This window comes from Xenia sp. Carnegie-2017, unplaced genomic scaffold (assembly GCF_021976095.1).
Source record: "Xenia sp. Carnegie-2017 unplaced genomic scaffold, XeniaSp_v1 HiC_scaffold_24, whole genome shotgun sequence".
Taxonomy (NCBI): Eukaryota; Metazoa; Cnidaria; class Anthozoa; order Malacalcyonacea; family Xeniidae; genus Xenia; species Xenia sp. Carnegie-2017.
In genome coordinates, this window is record NW_025813487.1 from 11341965 (window position 1) to 11368821 (window position 26857).

At 36.6% G+C, this 26857-nt stretch overlaps 3 protein-coding genes across 3 annotated transcripts; 2 read left to right on the plus strand and 1 right to left on the minus strand.

Moving 5' to 3' along the window:
- Positions 1-9823: 9823 nt before the first annotated feature.
- On the minus strand, positions 9824-10531 carry LOC124452137. The gene has a single exon (XM_047002726.1). The coding sequence runs from the start codon at positions 10529-10531 to the stop codon at positions 9824-9826; it is 708 nt and encodes a 235-aa protein (XP_046858682.1).
- A 3026-nt stretch (positions 10532-13557) lies between these two features.
- LOC124451154 lies at positions 13558-18477 on the plus strand. Its single transcript, XM_047001783.1, has 2 exons — positions 13558-13655; positions 16005-18477. The coding sequence occupies exon 2, from the start codon at positions 16020-16022 to the stop codon at positions 17325-17327; it is 1308 nt and encodes a 435-aa protein (XP_046857739.1). The 5' UTR covers positions 13558-13655; positions 16005-16019; the 3' UTR covers positions 17328-18477.
- Positions 18478-18930: 453 nt separating this feature from the next.
- LOC124451155 lies at positions 18931-26340 on the plus strand. The gene is made up of 2 exons (XM_047001784.1): positions 18931-19312; positions 23878-26340. Exon 2 carries the CDS (start codon positions 23893-23895, stop codon positions 25198-25200), a length of 1308 nt encoding a protein of 435 aa, XP_046857740.1. The 5' UTR covers positions 18931-19312; positions 23878-23892; the 3' UTR covers positions 25201-26340.
- The last annotated feature ends 517 nt before the right edge of the window (positions 26341-26857 follow it).

Below are 26857 nucleotides of genomic sequence, written 5' to 3' on the forward strand. Positions count from 1 at the left end.
GCTGTTGGAAGCTTCCTTGTATTTAACGCAAATGTATTTGGTTGGAAGATTAACGCTGGAAATTCACCGGAAATTATATTATGTTGTATCTGGTTTGTTTATCTTATATGGTAAATTTTATTATCAGGCAAATTTGAAGTAAAATCCAACTGGGTAAATGTCAACTTGTCTTTGGAAGAGTTAACCACACTAAGTTATTCTGAAGAAGTCGACACTACGGCAAAAGTGGTAAAGAGTCAAGACAAAGCAGCTGCCAAATTATGGGATGATTTCAATTCCAATGTACTATGTCTGTTCTACATAACGTTTTGCAGTGAGTCTTTTTCAAGCATAGCTCTCTTTTCGACACCACTTTTTGCTCAAGAGATTTTGCATTTACAGCTCATTCACGTCAAGTTATATTTCCTCAACTGCTCTCTTATTAACTTCGGCCTTTTCTTGGCAACTTATATTTTTTCGAGTTATTTTGAAGAACGAAATGTTGTCGTGTTTTTCGTAGTACTTGAGATGATCGCCCTGTCATTACTTTCCAGTCTGGTTCTAACTTGGGATCACTCGTACAACATTCAGTACTATATTCTATTATTGTACATTACGCTGGGCTCTTCGTATTTGATATTTTCACAATGTTGCTCGTTGTTGTCAAAAATCACCAATCCACGGAATGCTGGATTCTTTCAAAGTTCATCAGTGGCCACCATTCACATTGCGTATACTATTAGTCGTATATCAATGAGTTTGGTGTTTACACATTTTGGAATGATTTATTTCACATTTGGCCTTATTGTTTTATGGTTTATTGGTGCTGTTTGGTATTCTTTTACTTATAGCAAGTTGACTGTAAAACGCGACCTTCTACTGAACTCTGAATGATATTTAGTCATCATGCACTTTATGAACATTTCAACATATTTGGCTTAAAATAATGTTAATGTCACGAAGCACATAATGGTAACGAATAGAAAGTTTGCATCCTCAACAACTTGACGTGTATCATCAATGGTTGCACATTTTATTTTGTTGTTAATTTTATTGTTATAGAAAGTCTTGCCTGATATCTTACTCGAAATAACGCTTCATTAATAAAACGTTCCAGATTTGCATTTTGTAGTTGTATTTATTGTTGACGGACAATTATTTGTTTTTGGTTGGGTGATCATTAGCTAAACGCATAAAGAGCAATCTGTGTGGATGGAAGAAAACGTAAAAGATTGAAAAGACAGAAGCATTAGATGACCTTGTAGGAAAAGTAATAATGATCAATGTTTTTTTTATAGAGCGACGAGATATGTGTTGAATTTGATCAAATGCATTTAACAACATGACTAGTTTATTGCTGTTATTGTTCATCATCTATTGGAATACCAATTATGACAAACAATAACACTATGAACTGTTCTATTCTGTTTAGTCAGAGTTTACAACTTTACACTTACGCGAACTCACCATGGTAGGTTTTTTCAAAGTGGTCTAACTGGTCTTAAATTTCTTCATATGTCCACAGTTGAAGCATCAGTGTGTCTCAAGCATCTAGAACTAGATGTTCTACTTTGCAACCTTGCTTGATATTTTGGATGAATGAGAATTCCTGGGGTACGACGGACCAATCTCTCAAAGAGAGAAACTTCCTCAGAGTTGAATTTTTAATTTCGTCCTTTCATTATGTGCATGATGATAGCAACGATGTGAGCTGGTGACAATTTCTTGGTGAATTACTAAGCCATTTCTTCTGCTTGCATGGTATTTAGGCAAGGCAACACTACGCAACTTTCACAGATGTTGCATTATGTTCATTGGATTCTTCACCAGTTATTCATTCACAAAAAACCAGGTCGACCGAAGTTTTCAATAAATGAAGATGCTCTATCAGAGCTTTAATTAGTCTGGTTCACTTGAAGTAAAATTGCTGACAAGTTAATTGTTTCTCTCTGTAGCTAGAGTAAAAAATCGGGCTGGCCACGCTACTGCACCCAAGGCAAGCATTTACCCAGCAGAACTGTAGCTTGATCGACTATTTTGGCTGTAATCGAAAAACACTAATTTCACCCGCCATTTTCTTGTGGTTATCTCGACCCAACATGAAAAGCAAACCACTTCTGAGCTTTTACGTTTATTCAATATTCTGCACATTATCAACTGCTATGTTACTTAGGTACACTAGATATGATATTTTGGACAGAATAGCTGATGTTATAAGATTAAAATGATGATAATGCAGAGTACCACTTTCTTTTTCTTTGTATGCAAACTCAACCTCCCGTATTTTATTTTTTAAAGTAAAATGCAAACAATTTTATCATAACTTAACAAGCAAATAAAAGATATTAAAGTCAATTCAATCTAAAAAAATTGAAAACCTTAAAACAATTAGCAAACTTAAAGTGGTTATATCACGAATTTTAGCCCCCCTTTTTTATGAGCTTAATTGAAAATTTGGATTATTTGAAGAACTATGACATGTCGCTGGACTTAAACAGATAAATATAAGTTGCTTAATTTTGCCTCCAAAGTCGGGTACTATTTGCGAATTTTTTACGACGCCATATTGATACTTGTGACGTAGATAGTTGAACACGTCTGTTTCCGTCAATATAATATTATATTATTGAAGGTGATTTTGTTGTCGTTTTTCTTGTCTTAAAAACAAATAATGACAGTATTTTCAATAAAATATTAAAAAACAAGTTGTCCGGAAAGTATGGCCTCAAATCAGTGCTCAGATAATTCGAATTCGATGTCTGAATGCGTATCTGATTCGAGCTCGGAATCCGTGGGTTATGTCGAGCATTTAAACGACTTCGCATATGACGATGAACCGCTAGCAGAAGATGGTGATGAAGTGCATACTCCAGATGATCCCGATGGAATTCTCCCTGCGACATTAGAACAACGAAGTGATAGCGTAATTCCACTTGGTGAATGGTAAGTTGTTGTTTTCTCCTGTTTGTAATATACATAAAGTTACTTTATAAACCAGAATGCTCCCACTTTTCAGGTGTAATTGTCAATGCTGTCATACCGATTTGTTAGAAGGCGCTTTAGAGTACAGATGCTGTAAGGAAATAGGACCAGCTTTGCAGAAAATGACATTCGATGGCAGCATTGAGAAAATATCATGCATAACACAGCATGCCAAATTTGGGCCTTTAGTTCATGAGGCTGTCCTTGAAAACGTCGGGCCACTATTGAGAGATAGGAATGGACGTGCTTATCGCCGCCAAGCATCACAATCATTAAATATGTAAGATTGTAAATTGTATGAGAAACAATGTTATAATCAACATTGTTTCATCAACAATAATTAGTCCAACCTTTTTATTTACTTCAGGTACTTGAGAGCTGTGGCATACAGATGGTTGATGCGATGGTTTTGTGGGTCTATGGGATGGGAGAATACTCGGCCTTTACCTGCTTGTGTTTACCACTTTATTCGGAAAGCATATCCAAGTGGCAACACAAAAGGTTACATACCATCAGAGGGGCGATGATGGAATAGTCTTTTAACTTGTGCACTGTAGAGACTGTTGACCTTCTTTGCTTAGTTTGGAATGGTCAGGAAATATGCCTAGATGAAAACCAAATAGGAGATACCTGGATGCACTATATAAGTTGACATGCAGTTTAATGGTTTAAACAAGAGTAAACAATAAAAACAAATTGGTGCAACTACTGAGAGGTTAAGCTGAAAGAATTAAATGAAAGAATATCTTTTCTTCAATGTCAGTCTGGGAAAAAAGACAAAAGAAAAAATATATGGAATTAAATCATAGCATAAATGTAAAAATGGAAAATAGCAAGCCGTTCAAATGGCGAATCGTTTGCTTCCCCAGTGCATACTTAAACATGCTCAGCTTCATCACTAGTAGATGGTACTTCCTCATTGAGAGAACATGTTTCCTTCAGCGATGGCTTATGGAGAGTATGTCGAATAATCTACAAAACTTATATCGAATTTACATATGACAAAAGAAAAATTAACATAAACAAGCGTAAACTTACTTGTCTTCGCTTTCGATCGGTTATTTCGTCCTGTAATGGTTCAGGAATCCCAGCCACGTCAATGGTTGGGATAGCATCTTTCTTCAACCTTTTGAGCTTGACTTGCACGCTCAAAGTAAGGTCAAAACAAGAATCTTCAAAATGCGCAGAACACAGACACGAGGTAGAGGAAGCCTTAAAACCCGGTCTATGTTTACGCACAAAATTTACCCATTTTCTAAGTCTTTGCGGCTCTGTTTCTTTTTTAGGAAACAGATACATCGACATTCCTTCGGTTTTTGAATCATTGGCGCAACTAATTTGATTAGGTCCGCCAGCAACACAGCGTTTTCCTCCGCGTTTCTTATTAAGATTACTAGTAGAATACGCCATGTTGATATATGTGTTCAACTTTCTACGTCACAAGTCATTAGCATACCGATCAAAAAGTTCGCCAAAAAAATGCTGAAAATCGTGACTTTGAACGTCCGTAAAATCACTTTCACCAATCCAATTTCAATTATAATTGCAGATTTAAAATCACTGAAACAAGGTCTTTCAATTTAGCAAATAAAAAAGGGGGGAGGCTAAAATTCGTGATATAACCACTTTAAGCATACTGTGACATGTTCACGTAAAATCATCTTGAAGAAATGTAACTATCAAATCAATTTATGTTGAAGGAATATACTTTTATCATTGCATGCGCAGCGCAAGATCGAAATAATTTTGATAATTATTCGCATAATAATCCATCATACAAGTTAAAGCGAATATTGCAGGTGTTTCTGTGAAGAACAGATGGATGCAGCCATCTACCCGAGATCTCGTTTCAAAATGAGTGCCAGTACAAAAGCCCTAGGTCAACCAGCTAATAAGAACTCTTCACGAGCTTTAAGTTAGGTTCTCTAAGAGCTATAAGTTACGTTGTCCACAAGCTATGAGTTACGTTCTCCACAAGCTATAAGTTACGTTCTCCACAAGCTATAAGGCTCTCGATTTGGTTCTTTTGAGAACTCTAAGAACTTTCTGAGTAGTTATATTTCTTTTGATAAGTGTCCATCGTATATTTCTTTTGATATTTCTAACCTTGCATCATAGTCTGACTCGTGTGCCCAGCGGAATTTTAACGCCAGACATAATTCTTGCTATTAGTTTCCTACAAATGCAGCAGACCGTTAAAAATTATGGATGGAGAAAATATAAATCATTTGTTCAGGTTGTGTTTCGATGATTCGATCTACAGCCTGAAATACAAAATATTTTGAACATTGGAAAATATATATGTATTCTTGTATGAAGTATTATCATGACAAAGTACATACGCCAGAACTAGTTACAGAGATTACACATTGTTACTAAAAGTTTACATGTATTGTTAATATGTTATTTACCCACTTGAGGAGGTTAATACTTCGACCAGCAATATTCTTTCGTTTTTTGAGTGAATATCTCTGTCGAGTTGTTGTGAGCTTGCCTTCACTTTCAATGCACACACAGAGGAGGTCGTTATAGTCACGACGAAATATATTAAACATGTTGAATACTTGCGCTACAATTTGCAAATGACGAAAAACTCGCAAATGTTTACCGCACTGTTCGCACACTAGAGCTTGCTGCTTAAATGCACTCTGCCACGAATGATATTTTACTACATATGCTAAAACAGGCTAAATGATCAAAGCTAATAAGATAGAAGTTTAATTTCTATAAACAGCTGTCATATTGAACGTGTGCGTTTTTTTCACACACACACAGTGAAGAATAAAAGTGCATGTTAAGACACGTTTACAATTATACCTAAGCATTTTCCTCTTGCTGAAGATGCTTTACTTGACGATAGAAATGTTCTTGTAAACTACGGTTCTTGTGCTCACGACAATTGCAAACAGCACAACCTTTGTATATCATTCACCAGAAATACTTCGAAAACGAGTTAAAAATGGAATTGGTTTTTAACTAATCTCATGCATGCTTGCAGGCATCAAAGTTTTGTTTACAACCAATCAGATGTCTTGAATTTATGTCTGGCAAGAATCATGAACATGCACAATGGGTCACGTCTGCAATTAGAGTACCTTTTTCTTTATTTTTGTAATACTTATACGTCTACTTTGTCTAATTTTAAGTCCACCTTTATGTCTCCTTTCATATCTATTTTTTGCTTTCCTTCATGTCTATCTTTGCACGCAATTTTCGTTTACTTGTTTGTCTACCCTTTAGTCTACTACTTTGTCTACCTTTGTGTCTACGATCTTGTCTATTTGTCCACCTACATGTCTTTTTTTACCTTTTTGTCTTTATTTTTCTTTTATGTTCACCTTTATGTCTACATTAATGTATCCTTTTTATGCCCATCTTTATGTGTGTAGATAAAATTTTAATTTTGTCATACCTTTATTTCTAACTTTATGTCTACCTTAGTGTCTACCTTTATGTCTACCTTCATGTCTACCTTTCTCTTTATCTTTATATCTACCTTTTTTCTATGTTTGTGTTTAATTTTATATCTACTTTTTTTCTGTCTTTGTGCGTACTTTTTGTTTATCTTTATGTCTACATTCTTGTCTACTTATGATCTTTTGGTCTTTTGATTTATCTTTGTGTCTACATTCTTGTCTCTTAATGTCCTTATTCTTGTCTACATGATACCTTTATGTCTACATTTATGTCTAACATGTTGAAGTAAGAGTTTGACTTCAAGTATACACAAAGAACAACCTTTCGAAATAAGGCTTTACTCAACACTAAATAAAAAAACTACTTAATGTCTCTTTATAAATAATTATCTCAGACTAGGCGCGGTTACTAAGGTGGGTGTAATAATCATGTAATGATTACTTCATGTAATAATCACTACAATCACCCTCTCCTATTTGAAATAACTATAATCCAAATTAAATAATCTAAATAAGACTGGTCCTGCCCGATTGTCCTTTTTTTTTATATATCATGTATATGTCAGGCGGTCGGGTTGTTTCTTTTCTCTCTGCGAGCGGCGTAACGGTAGTGTCTGTTGTGAAGACGACTGATCAGGTAGAGCGGGATCCTCTAGTAGTGAGTTCCCTTCTCTTTCCTTCTTTGGCGAACTATTATTTAGTTTCCTAGCGTCTTTTGTGGCCAAAGGAGGTGGACGTGGGTCGTCTACAGTATTATCTTTATAAGGCGATAGTGGTAGCGGTTTCTCGCATAACTTCTCTTTTTCCTCAGCTTGTGGAGCGAGGAACTTAGTGGCTACGGTATCTTCTCTTCCATCAGGAAATTTTACATGCGCATACTGAGGATTTGCTTCGATTAGCTCTACTTCATCGACAGATGGGTCATACTTAGATTGTTTTACTTGACGCTTCAACAGTACCAGTCCAGGTTTGGATAGCCACGTTGGTATGGAAGTTCCACTCGTCGATCTTCGTTGGTGGATAAAGAGGCGTTCATGCGGTGTTACATTAGTAGCGGTGCACAACAGAGATCTGATGGAATGAAGAGCATCATGCAAAACTTCTTGCCAGCAGCTGGTCGGTAGTCCTCGCGTCTTCATCGCGAGGAAATAGTCTTCCATAGAGTGCCGTTCAAACGTTCTACTTGGCCGTTCCCTTCTGGGTTATATGGTGTGGTTCGGCTTGACGAGATTCCTTTCTGGAGGAGAAAGTCTTTAACTTTTGCACTCATAAAGCCAGAACCTCTATCCGAATGTATGTAAGCAGGCATACCGAAAATTGAAAACAATTCGCAGAGACAATTTATAATTGACTCCGCGCTAACGTCTTTACAAGCGAAAGCAAAAGGAAATCTTGAATATTCATCTATTATAGTAAGAAGAAACTTATTATGATTAGTTGTCGGCAATGGTCCTTTGAAGTCCAAACTAAGTCTCTCGAAGGGTTGAGTCGCTTTTACTAAATGGAAATTTTCTGTTTTGTAATATTGAGGCTTACTTTCCCTGCATATCTTGCAGGACTGTGTCATGAGCTTAATTTCATCCATAGAGAACGGGAGATTACGGTTTTTTACAAAATGTGCCATCCGCGTTATTCCTGGGTGACACAAGGATTCATGAAGCTCTATCAGCTTATCGGAGGTCATGCTCATTGCTCTTATCCTAGAAAATGTATCCGCTGGTACATTCTCTTCTCCTGCTCTGTAGATTATATCAAAATCGTAAGTGGATAGTTCCATCCTCCATCTCATTATCTTATCGTTCTTAATTTTGCTCTTTTGCTTGGTGTCAAACATGTAAGCTACTGACTTCTGATCGGTAATTAACATAAAATGCTTACCCGTAAGGTAGTGTCTCCACTTCCTCACGGCTTCTACGATAGCCGCTGCTTCTTTCTCCACTGAAGCGTGCTTAAGTTCTGATCCGCTTAACATCCTCGAAAAGAACGCAACTGGGCGACCGTTTTGGTTGAGAGTGGCTGAAAGAGCAAACTCGGAAGCGTCTGTTTCCACCTGAAAGGGCTGTGCTTCGTCAACAGCTTGGACCACAGATTTTTCGACATCGGACTTAAGTAGATTAAATGAAGTAAGAGCATTTCCTACCATTGGGAATACAGTATTCTGTGTCAGTGGTCTTACTTTTGCTGCAAAGTCTTTGATCCATTGAGAATAGTAAGAAAAGAGACCCACAATCCGTTTCTGTTCTTTTAAATCACGGGGGACAGGTAACTCTCGCAGAGGTCTCAATCGTGCCGGGTCCGGCTTTATTTCTCCATTAGCGATTATACTACCGAGGATGCAAATACTGGTTGTTGAGAAGGAGCATTTGTCTTGATTAAACGTCAAATTTCGCTTTCTAGCTGCTTGAAGGAACTTTTCGAGATTTATGTCATGCTGGGCTTGGTCCCGGCCACAAATCGTGATGTTGTCAAGATACACAAACGTGTCTTCTAGACATTCTTTAGCGATAAAGTTGTCCATCATTCTTTGGAAAGCTGCTGCTCCATTCGTTACTCCAAATGGTACTCGACGGAATTGGTACAAACGCTGGTTAGCTTCGAAAGCAGTATATTTCTTTTCTTCTTTTTGAATTGGGACTTGATGATACGCACTTTTCAAATCAACGGTGCTGAAAACTTTGTACTGAGCGATTTTAGAGACGATATCATCTATTCTAGGCAAAGGATAAGCATTCAGGTGTGTGAATCTATTTATAGTTTGCGAGTAGTCAATCACTAATCTTTTTTTTTGTCGATCGTTTCTAGTTACGACCACTTGTGCTCTCCACGGTGATTCACTCGGTTCAATTATACCTTCATCTAGAAGCCTTTGTACTTCAGTTGTAATAAATTCTTTGTCTTCTCGGCTATATTTCCTTGATTTAATAGCTATCGGTTTACAACCCTCTGTTAAATGTTGGAACAAAAGTGGGGGGTCTAGGTTCAAAGCTGTTAAACTGCAAAGTTTCAAAGGAGGGGCAGAACCCCCGTACTGGATAGTGACACTTTCGTGCTGGGCTTGCCAAGTTTGCCCTAGAATAACATGAGTACACAGATTGGGCAGAATATATAGCTTAACCTGAGAATACAACCGGCCTTTTAACGTGATATCACTAAGACAATATCCTTGCATTTTTGTGGAATAATTACTTGTAGCCATCGTAACTTTTTCTTTGGTCTGATGAACTGTCAATGAAAGTTGCTCAACCAAATCAGGATGTATGAAGCAATGAGTACTTTCTGAATCTACCAGAGCTGTAACAGTTCTTTCTTTTAAACGAATGTCAATACATGAACTTAGTAATGACTCCCCCATTGCAGCTAGAGTTATGTGAGCTGATTGCGTTAAATTAGAGACTACTGCTGAAGAACGGCAAACTCTTTGGTAGTGCCCTCTTTTTTTACATTTATTACAAATAGCTTCTTTCGCAGGGCATAATGACCGGGGTGTTGCTTATTACCACAAAGAAGCACTTAGCGGAACGTGAAGTGGAGGCTAAATACCTCTCGCTTAGTCCTTCTTCATTATTTTCGTCATGTCCGTTAGATGCCGTAACAGCAGCGCTTGTGAAGGGATTCGAATTGTATGTCTCCGATGATTTTTGTGCCAAATCCCAAGCTCGAGCTTGATCAACTGCCGTTTGTAAATCCAACTGTTTATTCTCCAGTAAACGTTGTCGAATGCTTCCCGACAATAGACCACTAATGAAAGCATCCCGAATTGCTTCATCCCGATATTGAGCAGCAGAGACTTGACGAAAATTGCAGTCTTTACTTAGGTGTTTCAGTTCTTGTAGGTATTCGTCAAGGGTTTCGCCTGCTTGTTGTTTCCGTGTTGCAAATTTATGCCGAGCAAAAATCTCGTTCGGAGGCTTGACATATAAGGTTTTCAGCGTAGTGATGGCTTCATCGTAGGTTTCAGTATCACAGAACAGTTGATAAACATCAGAGGTGACATAATTCGCCAGAATGTGTAGTTTATTTATTCGGGTATCAGGAATGGACGGTATTGCATCGATGAAGTTCTCAAATGTCGCGAGCCAGTGCGTCCGGCGTTTTGCAGCGCCTTGGGCGTTCGGAATAACATCAAACCGTTCAGGTCTCAAAACTTTATCCATAGGTATAAGGAGTAGTGTTGAGTAAATTGAAGTAAGAGTTTGACTTCAAGTATACACAAAGAACAACCTTTCGAAATAAGGCTTTACTCAACACTAAATAAAAAAACTACTTAATGTCTCTTTATAAATAATTATCTCAGACTAGGCGCGGTTACTAAGGTGGGTGTAATAATCATGTAATGATTACTTCATGTAATAATCACTACACATGTCCGCCTTCATGTCTAATTTTTTGATACTTTTCTTTCTTTCTTTGGGCCTATACATTTGTCTACGTTTGAGTAGACCTTTGTGTTCACATTTATTGTCTACTTTTACGTCTACCTTTTTGTCTACCTTTGTGATACCTACATGTGTACTGCCTCTACCTTAAGTCTGTCTTTGTGTCGGCTTTTGTGTTTTCTATTTGTTTACATTTTTGTTTACCTTTGTGTCTATCTGATATCTATATACATTGAATTTAAATTTTAGTAAACGGTAAAGTTTGAATGGCGTATTGAGAGGTCATTGTGAAAGAACACGTTATTAAGTGCGCATGAGTTAGCCTTAATACTTCAACAAAACCGAACTTTGGGATCAAAATTACGTGGAATAGCCAGTCAAATGACATCATTCACCATAAGAACGTTCTTTCCAATTGGTATAGCAAACATTCAAATCTCTAAAGGCTATTCATGCTTGAAAAGTATATTAAACCATCTCAAGCTTTATAAGTGCATCAACAGTAATTCTACTTCATCATTGGTCTGTTCACTAAGAAGTCACGTGATACAGAGCGAGGGAAATCAGAGTGCTCAGTCCGTGTGTTTGGTTTCTAAAAATAATTCCGTCAGAAAATAGCAGGAACTGAAAAAAATACTAATATCGTTCTCTCAGATGAGGAAGACGAATCTTCAATGAATGTGAATAATGAAATAGTCTCTGGTATTTCTCTGCTGAATACAAAGATTGATGTATGCGAATCGCTGTCTACGGCAGAACCTGCCAAAAAAAGACACCCAACAGTAGACGATTATGAATTGACTAGTCAAGAATGTGGTCAAGAATCAGATGCCGATGAACTGCTGTACCAGCTGACGAATAAACGATAAAAAGTTGTTAATAACGACAACAACGAAGGGAACGTCTCTGAACATATCGATCAATCCGAAGACTCTCTGCAAGAGGAAATTGCACAGGCTATCATGAACGACGATGAAAAAGCTGCTGCAGAATTCTCAGAACAATTGGTCAAATTTATAAATTCTCGTTGATTGACTAAGCTGGAGTTTAGCGAGAAACTTGATTCTTCACTTACGTCCGGTTAACTGCGAGCGATTCATCACCACCAAAGTGAACCCAGAAATCCGGGTATTTATTTATTACTGAACACTTACACCATTTTTAGTACTGTTCTATTTACACTACAAGGTGCAGTTAATAAAAGGCGTACAACGTTAAAACTTAAGTACATTAACATAACTCTATATTGAGAAATGCGTAACTTCCTAAGTGTGTAACAGTCCGACTGAAAATCTGGTGTCTAATATCTGTAATCTTCATACACATGACATTAAGTTCCGTAGTTTTGAGGTGCTTGATCAAATATGGCCATTTAAATTTCCGACAACCATCCAAAATTTTCTGACAGACACATATCCAAGCGTAGCCTCCCAACCCCCTCTTTAGTTACGATACTCTTGACTGGTCAGAAAAGTGAGGGAGGACAAGGCCACTGGTCTGATTGTTGTTCCATTTTGTCCCATAAAAATTTTATGGCCCTCCTTATTGAACATGCTTATGCAATATCCAGTGCTTTTACCAAAGGCAACAGAGCACATTGATTCAGCACAGCGATCCACAAGCAAGACACCCATTGATTAATGAACTGGATTTATTATGTTGTCACTTGTCAGGAGTCACCTCCTCAACCAAGGCATTTCTGAAAGGGCTTCAGGGATTATCTTAGCGACATGGCGCTACGGCAAACAAAAACAATATCACACATACTTACGTTTGGAAAAGTTCTGCTGTTGGAGGAAAATGATCCAGTTTGTGCAACTTTGGAATGGCATTGAATTCCTTTCAACTGAATGTCAACGAGGTTTACCATACACTGCTTTAAATACCATTAAAAGTCTAATTTCTATAGTCAGTTTTCCTCATGATCAATCATTCGGCAGCCATCCATTAGATTCAAGATATCTAAGAGGTGTTTTTTTAACTCCGACCTTCTCTTCCGAAACATCGAGTGACATGGAATGTTTTTGCTGTATTAAACTATTTCGGAACAAAGAAGTTGAAAGCTTTATCACTCAAGACTGTTATGTTAGTTGTTTTATTAAGTGGCCGAAGATGCCGAACAAAACAGGCACTCACATTTAGTGGAATGCACAATTGAATGACAAATTTTACGTTTGAGGTTAATGAGACGTTAAAGATCTCTAAACCTGGAAAGCATATTCAACCATTAGTTTTTAAAACATACCCAGGTGATGAGCTGCTGTATGTGGTGACCTGTCTCAAAGAATATTTACTTATGACAAACCTGGTGAGAGACAACAATGAGAAACTTTGGCTTAGTTTTAACAAACCATACAAACCAGTAAAGGAAAACACTGTCGCACGATGGCTTGAACATGTTATTAGCTGTAACGGGGAATGCTGGAATTGATAAAACCTGTTTCAGTGCACATAGCACTCGTTTTACATTTACATCTGCAGCAGCAGGTACAAATCTCTCTGATATTATAATGTATTCAGCCGGATGGGCCAATGAAACTACTTTCAGTAGATTTTTTAAGAAACGTATCGAACAAGCTGAACAACCTCACTTTGAAGAACATTTGTTATCTTCTCAGATTATGAAAAAGTAAAAAGTATGCATGCCACATTTTTATTGTATGAGTTGATTCACTCCTTTCAAAAATCCTTGTTGAAAAGTGAATGCTCTATATCCGGCGCTTTATCGTAAGTGACTTTTTTGTTCCTGACCAATGACTCGTAGAATGCAAATCAAACTTCACCTTAAAGGCATACACGTAAGCCTTGCTTCATTTTTAAATTATCCGTCACGGCGTCAGAGGCTATGTGAAGATATGGAATGAATATATCCTGAGAAGTTTCTGGGCCAGTTGTGTCACAGGTGTGCTAAGAGTTTTTTGAAACTTTTGTGTTATTTGCATTCTACCTATGTTTAGTGTGAGCAAGATTATTGCAATAATATTATAGCTTACAATATCATTGCTCGTTAAAGCCATTGGCTTGGAACGCTCAAAATTCAACAACAAAACATTGAACTTAAAACTCTTTTGATGCTTGCTCTTTTAGCAACTGTTATAACAATTTTGATAACAATTGCAGCCGGGTGTGATAAGATTTCTATTTAAGTTTACTCAGTCTATGATGAAATTTAGGCAGAGGCGTAAGTAGAACGTTAGTTGGGGTGTGTATATTCATATATTCAATTGTGCCCTACTGATTTCTTTCGAAATTTGAATTGCATTCAAAAGAAAACAGCAGGGCACAACGAAATATATGAATATGCACCCCAAATTAACATTCTAGTTACACCTCTGAATTTAGTATATCCATCAAAAATTTCACACATCTTAAGCTACATAGTTATATTTCCAACAGTAAAGAATATATTTCGGCATATTGTATGCCATCTTTAATGCAAAGTGAATAGGAAGTTTACATTGATACAAGATAATATATATCGTGTGTTGTCTGACAAGAGTGGACAAGAATAGATTACTTATTCATAATTATTTACAACACCTTATTCACTTGTAAACAGCTGTGCATAACTAGTCTCTATACTTCCGTTTCTATCACGAACGGAACTCATTAAATAACTTTTTAACTACAGGTTTACAAAAAATGTTTTTACTGACACCCCTCCCCCCCGAAATAAACAACTCAGATCTATCAAATTCTATTTACAAGATATAATATAGCATAACTTTAATAAAAATAACTCTCTTTTTCTCCCAATTAAGCGTCGCACTAAAGTTACTCAGATGCGGGGAAGTGGTGCGTAATAACTTTTCTGGATTATGAGTGCGGCGCTTAAACGATTATATATTATTCAGCTATATATTTTAACACCAATCTAGAGGACATACAAGCTTTTTACACACAAACAAAACCAAGATGTCGATGTCTGAAAACGTCTTCACTTCAATCAGTAAATGTACCGTTTGGATATCTAAATGTTTTGCCTTCTTGTTCAAATGTCCGTGCTGAATTAAACATTTTTCTGGGTAACTCGGCCTTATGTTTCACAAGAGCACGAAAAAAGACTGAAATAGAAACGTCTCTTGCTTGGGGCAAGTTTAATCGTCATTCGCATTTTCCAAACCTGAAAGAAAAGCAGTTTGAAAACTCGTCTAAAAAATTTTAGGTGAAGTCAATATAGTTATCGATGGATTTGTTTACTGATTGCTTGAATGCGCAACATTACACATATAGTAAAACATGTGTATACAGTAAGCGAGTTACGAATGACGTTCATGTGCTCTTCTCTTCTCTGACTTTTTGAGACGACACAGCTTTTCACTGCTGCTGTATAATTGCCGCATTGTTGCAACAAGATTTCAGCACACTGTAAAAATGATTGGTTAAAATAACCATATGATTGGTTAAAATAAACATAAAAATATTGGTTGAAGTGGTTAAATGCATCTGAGGTAGCCAATTTTAATGGTCCTTTTAACCAGTCAGTTTTTAGAGTACATGATTGCTGGGCATTGTGGCCACTGTGGAGCAGTAATCAGCACAGATCAACGTATTTTTATAATTAATTATTCATATAGGGTCACACTGTTGCTCGGGTGCGATATTGAAATGATTTAGATATTTGCTTGCGGTATCGTTGCCACATGAGTCTTGTATGTAAACATAATATAACTTATTATGTTATTCCTGATGGCGTTTGAATGCTCATACAGCCGGATGATTCAACCTTCAAAAGGTGAACTGGAACCAGAAACACTATAATATATGAGCTGTTTTTGTCATTCGGTTGTTTGAACATAGTAATTAAACTTGGTTGGTTTTAAGGTCATACTTCCTCTACTACATATTGCGATGAAAGATTGTTTATCTACCTAGAGAATGTTTATCATTTTGGATACTACTATTGATTTTTCTCTAAAGAAAGCACACTCGCACTCGCTGCGACAGTAGTGTAGAATTTTAGTGAGAATGTTCGTTATTCCCAGAGTTTGAAACAATTTGCAATTATCAGATTAAATATGGGTTTACTTGAACGCTTCCATAGAGGTGGAACAAAGTTCAGTCTACTATGTATGGTGTTTATTTTGATTGCGTATGCACCATGTTTCTGATGTAAGCACTATCTTAAGAGCACCTTATTTTTGTCTATTTAAACAAAAAATTCAGTGCACTTGACACGTTGATAAAGTCTTGTCTGACCGTTTTGGTATTCGCTTTCACTCTTATGAATTACTTTAACAATTTGTTACAGGGATCTCTATACATTATGTTCAAAGCTGGATGGATGCACCTCTCCCCGATTGTGTTTGTTTTTGCTCGATCTTTCATAGACGGATGTGAAATATACTTGATATTACCGACAGCTTGGTATTACATGAAGTCAATAGGTCAAACAGAGAGATATTTGGCAGTCGTTTTAATCTCGTTCAATGTCGCTGCTGTTGTCATGACTCCGCTGTTTGGGCTCGTCGGTGATCGCCTTGGTCACGTGAAACTTTTGATCATTACTAGTTTTATGATGAAGGTTTTGGGCAATCTGTTTTATTGCATTAGAGAATTTCCCGTATTTCCACTTCTAGGGCGAGTTTTGGCCGGAATGGGTGAAGGCTCAAACGGTCTTGTATTCCGCTACGTTGCGTTAAACACATCTAAAGATGAACGAGTTAAAATGTTTGTTCTTCTTGATGGCGCATATTGCCTAGGGAGCTCATTTGGCCCTGCTATCGGGAGCGTCATAACCTTTAAGGCAACTTTCATGGGATTGAAAATCGATGCAGGAAATTCACCAGGCATTATTTTGTTCTGCGTCTGGTCTGTTTTCCTGGTATGGTCCTTCTTTTTGCCTGGCAATTTAGACGAGAAAGTGGTATCTGACCACGTTGATTCTTTAGCTTCGAGTGATTGTGCAAAACATGACGAAACAATAACGGAAAAATACATGACACAAAATCGAGAAGTTACCAATAAAGAATGGCAGCACTGCAACTCGGAAGTGATTTGCTTGTTTTACTTGATATTTTGCAGCGAGTTCTTTTCCAGTACGGCTTCTTTTTCAACACCACTTCTTGCCGAAGAAGTGTTAAAACTCAAACTTATTCATGTAAAATTATACTTCCTCAATAGCTCACTTCTGAATTTTGTTTTCTATGCTGCAACATACATCGCTTCGAATCGTTTCGATGAAAGGAGAATCGTCACGTTTTTTATAACGATTCAAATAATCGCCTTGTCGTTGCTGACATCACTTGCATTAACGTGGACCCATTTCTCGTACATTCAATATTATATTCTTTTGTTTTACGTAACGCTCGGCTCTCCATACATTATATTTGTTCTTAGTTGCTCGTTACTGTCTAAAATCACCGATCTGAAGAACGCTGGGTTATTTCAAGATATATCGCTTGCGACCGTTCATTCTTCAATCGTCATTAGTCGAATATTAGCAAGCTTTGTCTTTACACAACCTGGAATGGTGTATTTCAGTGTTTGTCTTGTTGTTTTGTGGCTCTTTGGTGCTGTATGGTATGCTTTGGCGTTTGAAAACTCAAGCAAAAAAATGCGCATGCTACGTTGATCCTTTAAGATTCTTAATTACCAAATAAATGCATCGCCGGAGGACCTGGTTTTTTATGCACATTCGTAATTGTTGTGCAAGGAAATGTGAACTAAATGAAATTGGAAAACCTCTCTTGGTGACTAGCATACTTTTCCCGGAAACAATTCGTCACTCTTTCAAAAGACATTTCTTTGGAATATGTTTGACATTTTTAACATTAGAGCACTTTTTTAGTTAGTCGATGCAACCCATGTCAAATTACAGACCCATGAATGATAGGCAACTCATGATTTGGACACAAGAGTTTTAAGCGCACAACGACTGAATTTAAGACATGGACTTTTGTAGCTGATGATGCAAAGTCGTTTATGATGAATATATGGACGACGTGAGGAACTCAAAGTTTCAACATTAGATCATTTTTCATGAATGAAAAGCACAAAAAGGAAGTATGTTTGACAATAATTTTTCGTCACTGCAATCTGTTGATAAAGAATAAAATAGCATTTGTAATGTTCTGATAAATCATTAAACGGATGAGTAATCACAAAAATCAAAGTATAGCTGCAAGAAAAATCTCGTCATTGATGCTTAGGAGACGCCGGTTTTCTGCCAAGTTGTCTAAAAGCAAGCTCCCTCCTGTTTTCCCAGAAAGTGACCAATCGCCTTAGAAAAACATTGCACAGACATAGCAAATCAAATAGTCGTTACAACGTCAATATGAGTGAAAAAACAAAGATCGTTTTTACTTGCATTTTCATACATTGATTATTGTCAAGTGACGTCATATAGAAAGCTGATCGATGACATTTTGTCGCTGGATTTATCTCATACAATCAATTGTGTGAACTTTTCATAGTTTTCTTATTCGGTTTATGTTTTTCAGTAACAGTGAATGCAGCTCAAAGACTTAACTTTTTAAACAAATCAGTGATATGAATGCAGACTAGCTTGAAATATCATCCCAACTGCCGAAAATGCTACATTCAGTTTTTTTGGTAATTCCAACAGAAAGATTTGAAAACTCTCAATAAAAGTACATTTTCTATGATGAAAATAACGAGAGATAGAACGATCTCTTTACGTAGACGGCTTTTGTATTTCTGGCATTTGTGAATCGTGTAACCTTACCTAGCAAATTTTAGTAAACACGTGCCTTGAATATTAATACAGCAATGTGCTGTTCGTCCCTATTCATTATGGTTGCATCCAATTTAAGCTGTCTGTGTTGATTACTTTCATACTACACTATCGGGTCTTCGAGTTAGATAGCCCTTCAAAGTAATTTTATAGGTTGTTATTGTCAATTTACTTTGACTGTGCCATGATGTGTGAGAGTAATACAGTCAACTTTATTATAGTAGATTATTTTTTTAGATAGCGCATGCTTTGTTGCAGTATTGTAACATGATATTTTACGTGTGAGATACGCCAGCTTGCTGCGAATGTCTATTCCAAAAGCATAATCAATTGCATCGATATCTTTTTATTATTGTTTCTCCTGTTGTTTTATGTTGTCACAGTCGTAAACAAAAACACTTCGTGACAGAACATGGCGCTTTGTAAAGGCCGAACTACTCTCATCCCTTTTCTCGTACGGGTTGAAGAATACTTGAAATATAAAAACTCTTCCTAAATTTGCGCTTGTCAACATCATTATAAGTGCGCTCCATTCATATTCCCATTAATTACGCACATTCCGTTCTATGGAAATTAGACAAGAGGTCAATCCTTCATCATTTCCTGACTAAATATTGCGCGCGTCGGGAGTGCCTGCATAACCGCATGAAGAACTGGCTATACTTTCAATAAACGTCGTTGAACCTCGAAAGATTTACTCTACCAAGTCAACATAAAGAGCTGATCATGTTTGCGCTACGTGTATTGCGCAGCCTCGTCGCAATTTATTCCATTGAAGCGCTCGCGTCGATTACGTGTGCCGAATCCCATTTGAAAAGTGGTAAAAACATTTGAAACATTTCATGCAAGTTGTAAATTAAACAGTAAGTGATTACATTATACGATGTTTTACGTTTCATCTTTTCCCTTTGAATTCTGTTGTTGATTGCGCATTGCACGATGGTGTATAGTCATCTGTGTTTATATCTTAGCACCTGACATATCTTTCAATGCGGAAATGTAACAACAAAGTGAAGTTTGCTTAATATACTTTTCAAGTTTTTTTAAAGGTCAGCAAATTTTTCATATAAAACAGTGCAGTTTGAATTTCGTTCATTAAATGTCTCCAGTTGATGTGAGAACACCAGAAAACAGTTTATAAAACAAGGCTTGTTTTATACACATTGTTTCGTTGTGTAAATTAATTTTGACCAAATAGACAAACCGTTTAATCTACTCCTAATTCACTGCTCAATAGACCTTTTCAAGGTTATCGCAGCCATATTGCAGGGGGTGCAAAAACATTGGGCCGAGCGCGCGGTCACGCATGGCGTCCATATAAATTACTAATAAATGCGCAAAAATTACCCTTATACATATTGGCCATTTCTTTCAAAAATATTTCTCAAACTCGTCCATTTGAATAGTTAAATTATTATTTGCGATTTTTATACACGTGAGTCCAATTTTGTGGTAATCAAAAAGCGGAAAGTTAAAGAAAACATTTGTTTTCTTTGAACAACGTGACCGTCGTTTGAGCGATGTTCTTGAGTTCGTAACACACGCACATGTCTACAGCAAAGTCAGCAAGTATCACGAGGAACTATTCTACGGCAAACTCTTATTAGTATTTCCAATTATTTGTAAAGTGACATTGCTATTTTTATTATTATGTATGGCGACTTAACAGCCAGAAGAAGAAACAGCCAAGTATTCAAATGCACACTTAAAACTGTTAGTCGATGGCAGGCCGGTGTGAAACCTTACATCATACTCTCTCGTCAACTGTTCAAATTCCAAATGGACCAGGAGTAAAGATGCCTCAGATTTTGCTGGATTTCCATCAAAACTTGAATCAGAATACTCGGTGTCATAGGATTGATGAGGACGCTTTGATGTCGTCCATGTTTCTCCTCCTTTACGTTTAAGCGGAGTCCTCGATTGCTCGTACTCTGATAGCGTAATAAAAACCGAAGGATAATCCGTTCCGCGGTTATTTGGGATTCTTCTTACCAAGGGAAAATAATTTGAGCAAACTAAAGTACCTTGTGCACCAGGCTTTGGGTTAAACTCATCGGCTCTGCTGTTGGCAATTTGTTTTCGCCAAATTTCAGCAAGTACTTGATCTTTGGGCCACTAATGAAAAACTGAATTTTCTACGTGAGACCTCTTAACTTAATAATAGGGATAGCGTTTATCATTATCGCAATATCCAACTGCACAAAGCGCATATTTTACCATTTCGGCTATGACTGCTCACGGCTACTCGGCTAGTTTAGGTTTTAGTTTGACTTGGCTTATGAGATCCGCACATTTGCGAACTCAAGAACATATCGCTCAAACGACGGTCAAGTTGTCCAAAAAAAACAAATGTTTTCTTTAACTTTCCGCTTTTTGATTACCACAAAATTACCACAAAAGCTAATAAGATAGAAGTTTAATTTCTATAAACAGCTGTCATATTGAACGTGTGCGTTTTTTTCCCACACACACAGTGAAGAATAAAAGGGCATGTTAAGACAAGTTTACAATTATACCTAAGCATTTTCCTCTTGCTGATGATGCTTTACTTGACGATAGAAATGTTCTTGTAAACTACGGTTCTTGTGCTCACGACAATTGCAAACAGCACAACCTTTGTACATCATTCACCAGCAATACTTCGAAAACGAGCATAAAGTGGAAATGGTTTTTAACTAATCGCATGCATGCTTGCAGGCATTCAAAAGTTTTGTTTACAACCAATCAGATGTCTTGAATTTATGTCTGGCAAGAATCATGAACATGCACAATGGGTCACGTCTGCAATTAGATTACCTTTTTCTTTATTTTTGTGATACTTATACGTCTACTTTGTCTAGTTTTAAGTCCACCTTCATGTCTACTTTCATATCTATTTTTTCTATACGCATATGTTTAGCTACGTTTTTACTTTCCTTCATGTCTATCTCTGCATGCAATTTTCGCTTACTTTTTCGTCTACCCTTTAGTCTACTATTTTGTCTACCTTTGTGTCTACAATCTTGTCTATTTGTCCACCTATATGTCTTCTTTTTTTTACCTTTTTGTCTTTATTTTTCTTTTATGTTCACCATTATGTCTACATTAATGTCTGCTTTTTATGCCCATTTTTATGTGTGTAGACAAAATTTTAATTTTGTGATACCTTTATTTCTAACTTTATGTCTACCTTAGTGTCTACCTTTATGTCTACCTTCATATCTACCTTTCTCTTTATCTTTATATCTACCTTTTTTGTATCTTTGTGTTTACTTTTATATCTACTGTATCTGTCTTTGTGCGTACTTTTTGTATATCTTTATGTCTACATTCTTGTCTCTTAATGTCTTTATTCTTGTCTACATGATATCTTTATGTCTACATTTATAACATTTTTTATACTTTTCTTTCTTTTTTTGTATACTTTTGTTTTTGTGTTTACTTTTATTGTCTATCTGTCTTTTTATGCCCACCTTTTTGTCCACCTTAGTGATACCTATATGTGTACTGTCTCTACCTTAAGTCTGTCATGAAGGTAACGCATGCGCACTGAATAACGTGTTCTTTCACAATGACCTCTCAATACGCCATTCAGACTTTACCGTTTGCTAAAATTTAAATTCAATGTATATAGATATCAGATAGACACAAAGGTGGACAAAAAGGTGGGCATAAAAAGACAGATAGACAATAAAAGTAAACACAAAAGTCTACACAAACGTAGACAAAAGTATACGCACAAAGAAAGAAAGAAAAGTATCAAAAAATTAGACATGAAGGCGGCTATGTTAGACATAAATGTAGATATCACGAACGGAACTCATTAAATAAATTTTTAACTACAGGTTTACAAAGAATGTTTTACTGACCCCCCCTGAAATAAACAACTCAGATCTATCAAATTCTATTAACAAGATATAATATAGCATAACTTTAATAAAAATAACTCTCTTTTTCTCCCAATTAAGCGTCGCACTAAAGTTACTCAGATGCGGGGAAGTGGTGCGTAATAACTTTTCTGGATGAGTGCGGCGCTTAAATGATTATATATTATTCAGCTATATATTTTAACACCAATCTAGAGGACATACAAGCTTTTTACACACAAACAAAACCAAGATGTCGATGTCTGAAAACGTCTTCACTTCAATCAGTAAATGTACCATTTGGAAATCTAAATGTTTTGCCTTCTTGTTCAAATGTCCGTGCTGAATTAAACATTTTTCTGGGTAACTCGGCCTTATGTTTCACAAGAGCACGAAAAAAGACTGAAATAGAAACGTCTCTTGCTTGGGGCAAGTTTAATCGTCATTCGCATTTTCCAAACCTGAAAGAAAAGCAGTTTGAAAACTCGTCTAAAAAATTTTAGGTGAAGTCAATATAGTTATCGATGGATTTGTTTACTGATTGCTTGAATGCGCAACATTACACATATAGTAAAACATGTGTATACAGTAAGCGAGTTACGAATGACGTTCATGTGCTCTTCTCTTCTCTGACTTTTTGAGACGACACAGCTTTTCACTGCTGCTGTATAATTGCCGCATTGTTGCAACAAGATTTCAGCACACTGTAAAAATGATTGGTTAAAATAACCATATGATTGGTTAAAATAAACATAAAAATATTGGTTGAAGTGGTTAAATGCATCTGAGGTAGCCAATTTTAATGGTACTTTTAACCAGTCAGTTTTTAGAGTACATGATTGCTGGGCATTGTGGCCACTGTGGAGCAGTAATCAGCACAGATCAACGTATTTTTATAATTAATTATTCATATAGGGTCACACTGTTGCTCGGGTGCGATATTGAAATGATTTAGATATTTGCTTGCGGTATCGTTGCCACATGAGTCTTGTATGTAAACATAATATAACTTATTATGTTATTCCTGATGGCGTTTGAATGCTCATACAGCCGGATGATTCAACCTTCAAAAGGTGAACTGGAACCAGAAACACTATAACATATTAGCTGTGTTTGTCATTCGGTTGTTTGAACATAGTAATTAAACTTGGTTGGTTTTAAGGTCATACTTCCTCTACTGCATATTGCCATGAAAGATTGTTTATCTACCTAGAGAATGTTTATCATTTTGGATACTACTATTGATTTTTCTCTAAAGAAAGCACACTCGCTGCGACAGTAGTGTAGAATTTTAGTGAGAATGTTCGTTATTCCCAGAGTTTGAAACAATTTGCAATTATCAGATTAAATATGGGTTTACTTGAACGCTTCCATAGAGGTGGAACAAAGTTCAGTCTACTATGTATGGTGTTTATTTTGATTGCGTATGCACCATGTTACTGATGTAAGCACTATCTTAAGAGCACCTTATTTTTGTCTATTTAAACAAAAAATTCAGTGCACTTGACACGTTGATAAAGTCTTGTCTGACCGTTTTGGTATTCGCTTTCACTCTTATGAATTACTTTAACAATTTGTTACAGGGATCTCTATACATTATGTTCAAAGCTGGATGGATGCACCTCTCCCCGATTGTGTTTGTTTTTGCTCGATCTTTCATAGACGGATGTGAAATATACTTGATATTACCGACAGCTTGGTATTACATGAAGTCAATAGGTCAAACAGAGAGATATTTGGCAGTCGTTTTAATCGCGTTCAATGTTGCTGCTGTTGTCATGACTCCGCTGTTTGGGCTCGTCGGTGATCGCCTTGGTCACGTGAAACTTTTGATCATTACTAGTTTTATGATGAAGGTTTTGGGCAATATGTTCTATTGCATTAGAGAATTTCCCGTGTTTCCACTTCTAGGGCGAGTTTTGGCCGGAATGGGTGATGGCTCAAACGGTCTTGTATTCCGCTACGTTGCGTTAAACACATCTAAAGATGAACGAGTTAAAATGTTTGTTCTTCTTGATGGCGCGTATTGCCTAGGGAGCTCATTTGGCCCTGCTATCGGGAGCGTAATAACCTTTAAGGCAACTTTCATGGGATTGAAAATCGATGCAGGAAATTCACCAGGTATTATTTTGTTCTGCGTCTGGTCTGTTTTCCTGGTATGGTCCTTCTTTTTGCCTGGCAATTTAGACGAGAAAGTGGTATCTGACCACGTTGATTCTTTAGTTTCGAGTGATTGTGCAAAACATGACGAAACAATAACGGAAAAATACATGACACAAAATCGAGAAGTTACCAATAAAAAATGGCAGCACTGCAACTCGGAGGTGGTTTGCTTGTTTTACTTGATATTTTGCAGCGAGTTCTTTTCCAGTACGGCTTTTTTTTCAACACCACTTCTTGCCGAAGAAGTGTTAAAACTCAAACTTATTCATATAAAATTATACTTCCTCAATAGCTCACTTCTGAACTTTGTTTTCTTTACTGCAACATACATCGCTTCGAATCGTTTCGATGAAAGGAGAATCGTCACGTTTTTTATAACGATTCAAATAATCGCCTTGTCGTTGCTGACATCACTTGCATTAACGTGGACCCATTTCTCGTACATTCAATATTATATTCTTTTGTTTTACGTAACGCTCGGCTCTCCATACATTATATTTGTTCTTAGTTGCTCGTTACTGTCTAAATTCACCGATCCGAAGAACGCTGGGTTATTTCAAGGTATATCGCTTGCGACCGTTCATTCTTCAATCGTCATTAGTCAAATATTAGCAAGCTTTGTCTTTACACAAACTGGAATGGTGTATTTCAGTGTTTGTCTTATTTTTTTGTGGCTCTTTGGGGCTGTATGGTATGCTTTTGCGTTTGAAAACTCAAGCAAAAAAATGCGCATGCTACGTTGATCCTTTAAGATTCTTAATTACCAAATAAATGCATCGCCGGAGGACCTGGTTTTCTATGCACATTCGTAACTGTTTTGCAAGGAAATGTGAACTAAATGAAATTTGAAAACCTCTCTTGGTTTTCCCGGAAACAATTCGTCACTCCTTCAAAAGACATTTGTTTGGAAAATGTCTGACATTTTTAACATTAGAGCACTTTTTTAGTTAGTCGATGCAACCCATGTCAAATTACAGACCCATGAATGATAGGCAACTCATGATTTGGACGCAAGAGTTTTAAGCGCACAACGACTGAATTTAAGACATGGACTTTTGTAGCTGATGATGCAAAGTCGTTTATGATGAATATATGGACGACGTGAGGAACTCAAAGTTTCAACATTAGATCATTTTTCATGAATGAAAAGCACAAAAAGGAACTATGTTTGACAATTATTTTTCGTCACTGCAATCTGTTGATAAAGAATAAAATAGCATTTGTAATGTTCTGATAAATCATTAAACGGATGAGTAATCACAAAAATCAAAGTATAGCTGCAAGAAAAATCTCGTCATTGATGCTTAGGAGACGCCGGTTTTCTGCCAAGTTGTCTAAAAGTAAGCTCCCTCCTGTTTTCCCAGAAAGTGACCAATCGCCTTAGAAAAACATTGCACAGACATAGCAAATCAAATAGTCGTTACAACGTCAATATGAGTGAAAAAAACAAACATCGTTTTTACTTGAATTTTCATACATTGATTATTGTCAAGTGACGTCATATAGAAAGCTGATCGATGACATTTTGTCGCTGGATTTATCTCATACAATCAATTGTGTGAACTTTTCATAGTTTTCTTATTTGGTTTATGTTTTTCAGTAACAGTGAATGCAGCTCAAAGACTTAACTTTTTAAACAAATCAGTGATATGAATACAGACTAGCTTGAAATATCATCCCAACTGCCGAAAATGCTACATTCAGTTTTTTTGGTAATTCCAACAGAAAGATTTAAAAACTCTCAATAAAAGTACATTTTCTATGATGAAAATAACGAGAGATAGAACGATCTCTTTAACGTAGACGGCTTTTGTATTTCTGGCATTTGTGAATCATGTAACCTTACCTAGCAAATTTTAGTAAACATGTGCCTTGAATATTAATACAACAATGTGCTGTTAGTCCCTATTCATTATGGTTGCATCAAATAGACCTTTTCAAGGTTATCGCAGCCATATTGCAGGGGGTGCAAAAACATTGGGCCGAGCGCGCGGTCACGCATGGCGTCTATATAAATTACTAATAAATGCGCAAAAATTACCCTTATACATATTGGCCATTTCTTTCAAAAATATTTCTCAAACTCGTTCATTTTAATAGTTAAATTATTATTTGCGATTTTTTATACACGTGAGTCCAATTTTGTGGTAATCAAAAAGCGGAAAGTTAAAGAAAACATTTGTTTTCTTTGAACAACTTGATCGTCGTTTGAGCGATGTTCTTGAGTTCGTAACACACGCACATGTCTACAGCAAAGTCAGCAAGTATCACGAGGAACTATTCTACGGCAAACTCTTATTAGTATTTCCAATTATTTGTAAAGTGACATTGCTATTTTTATTATTATGTATGGCGGACTTAACAGCCAGAAGAAGAAACAGCCAAGTATTCAAATACACA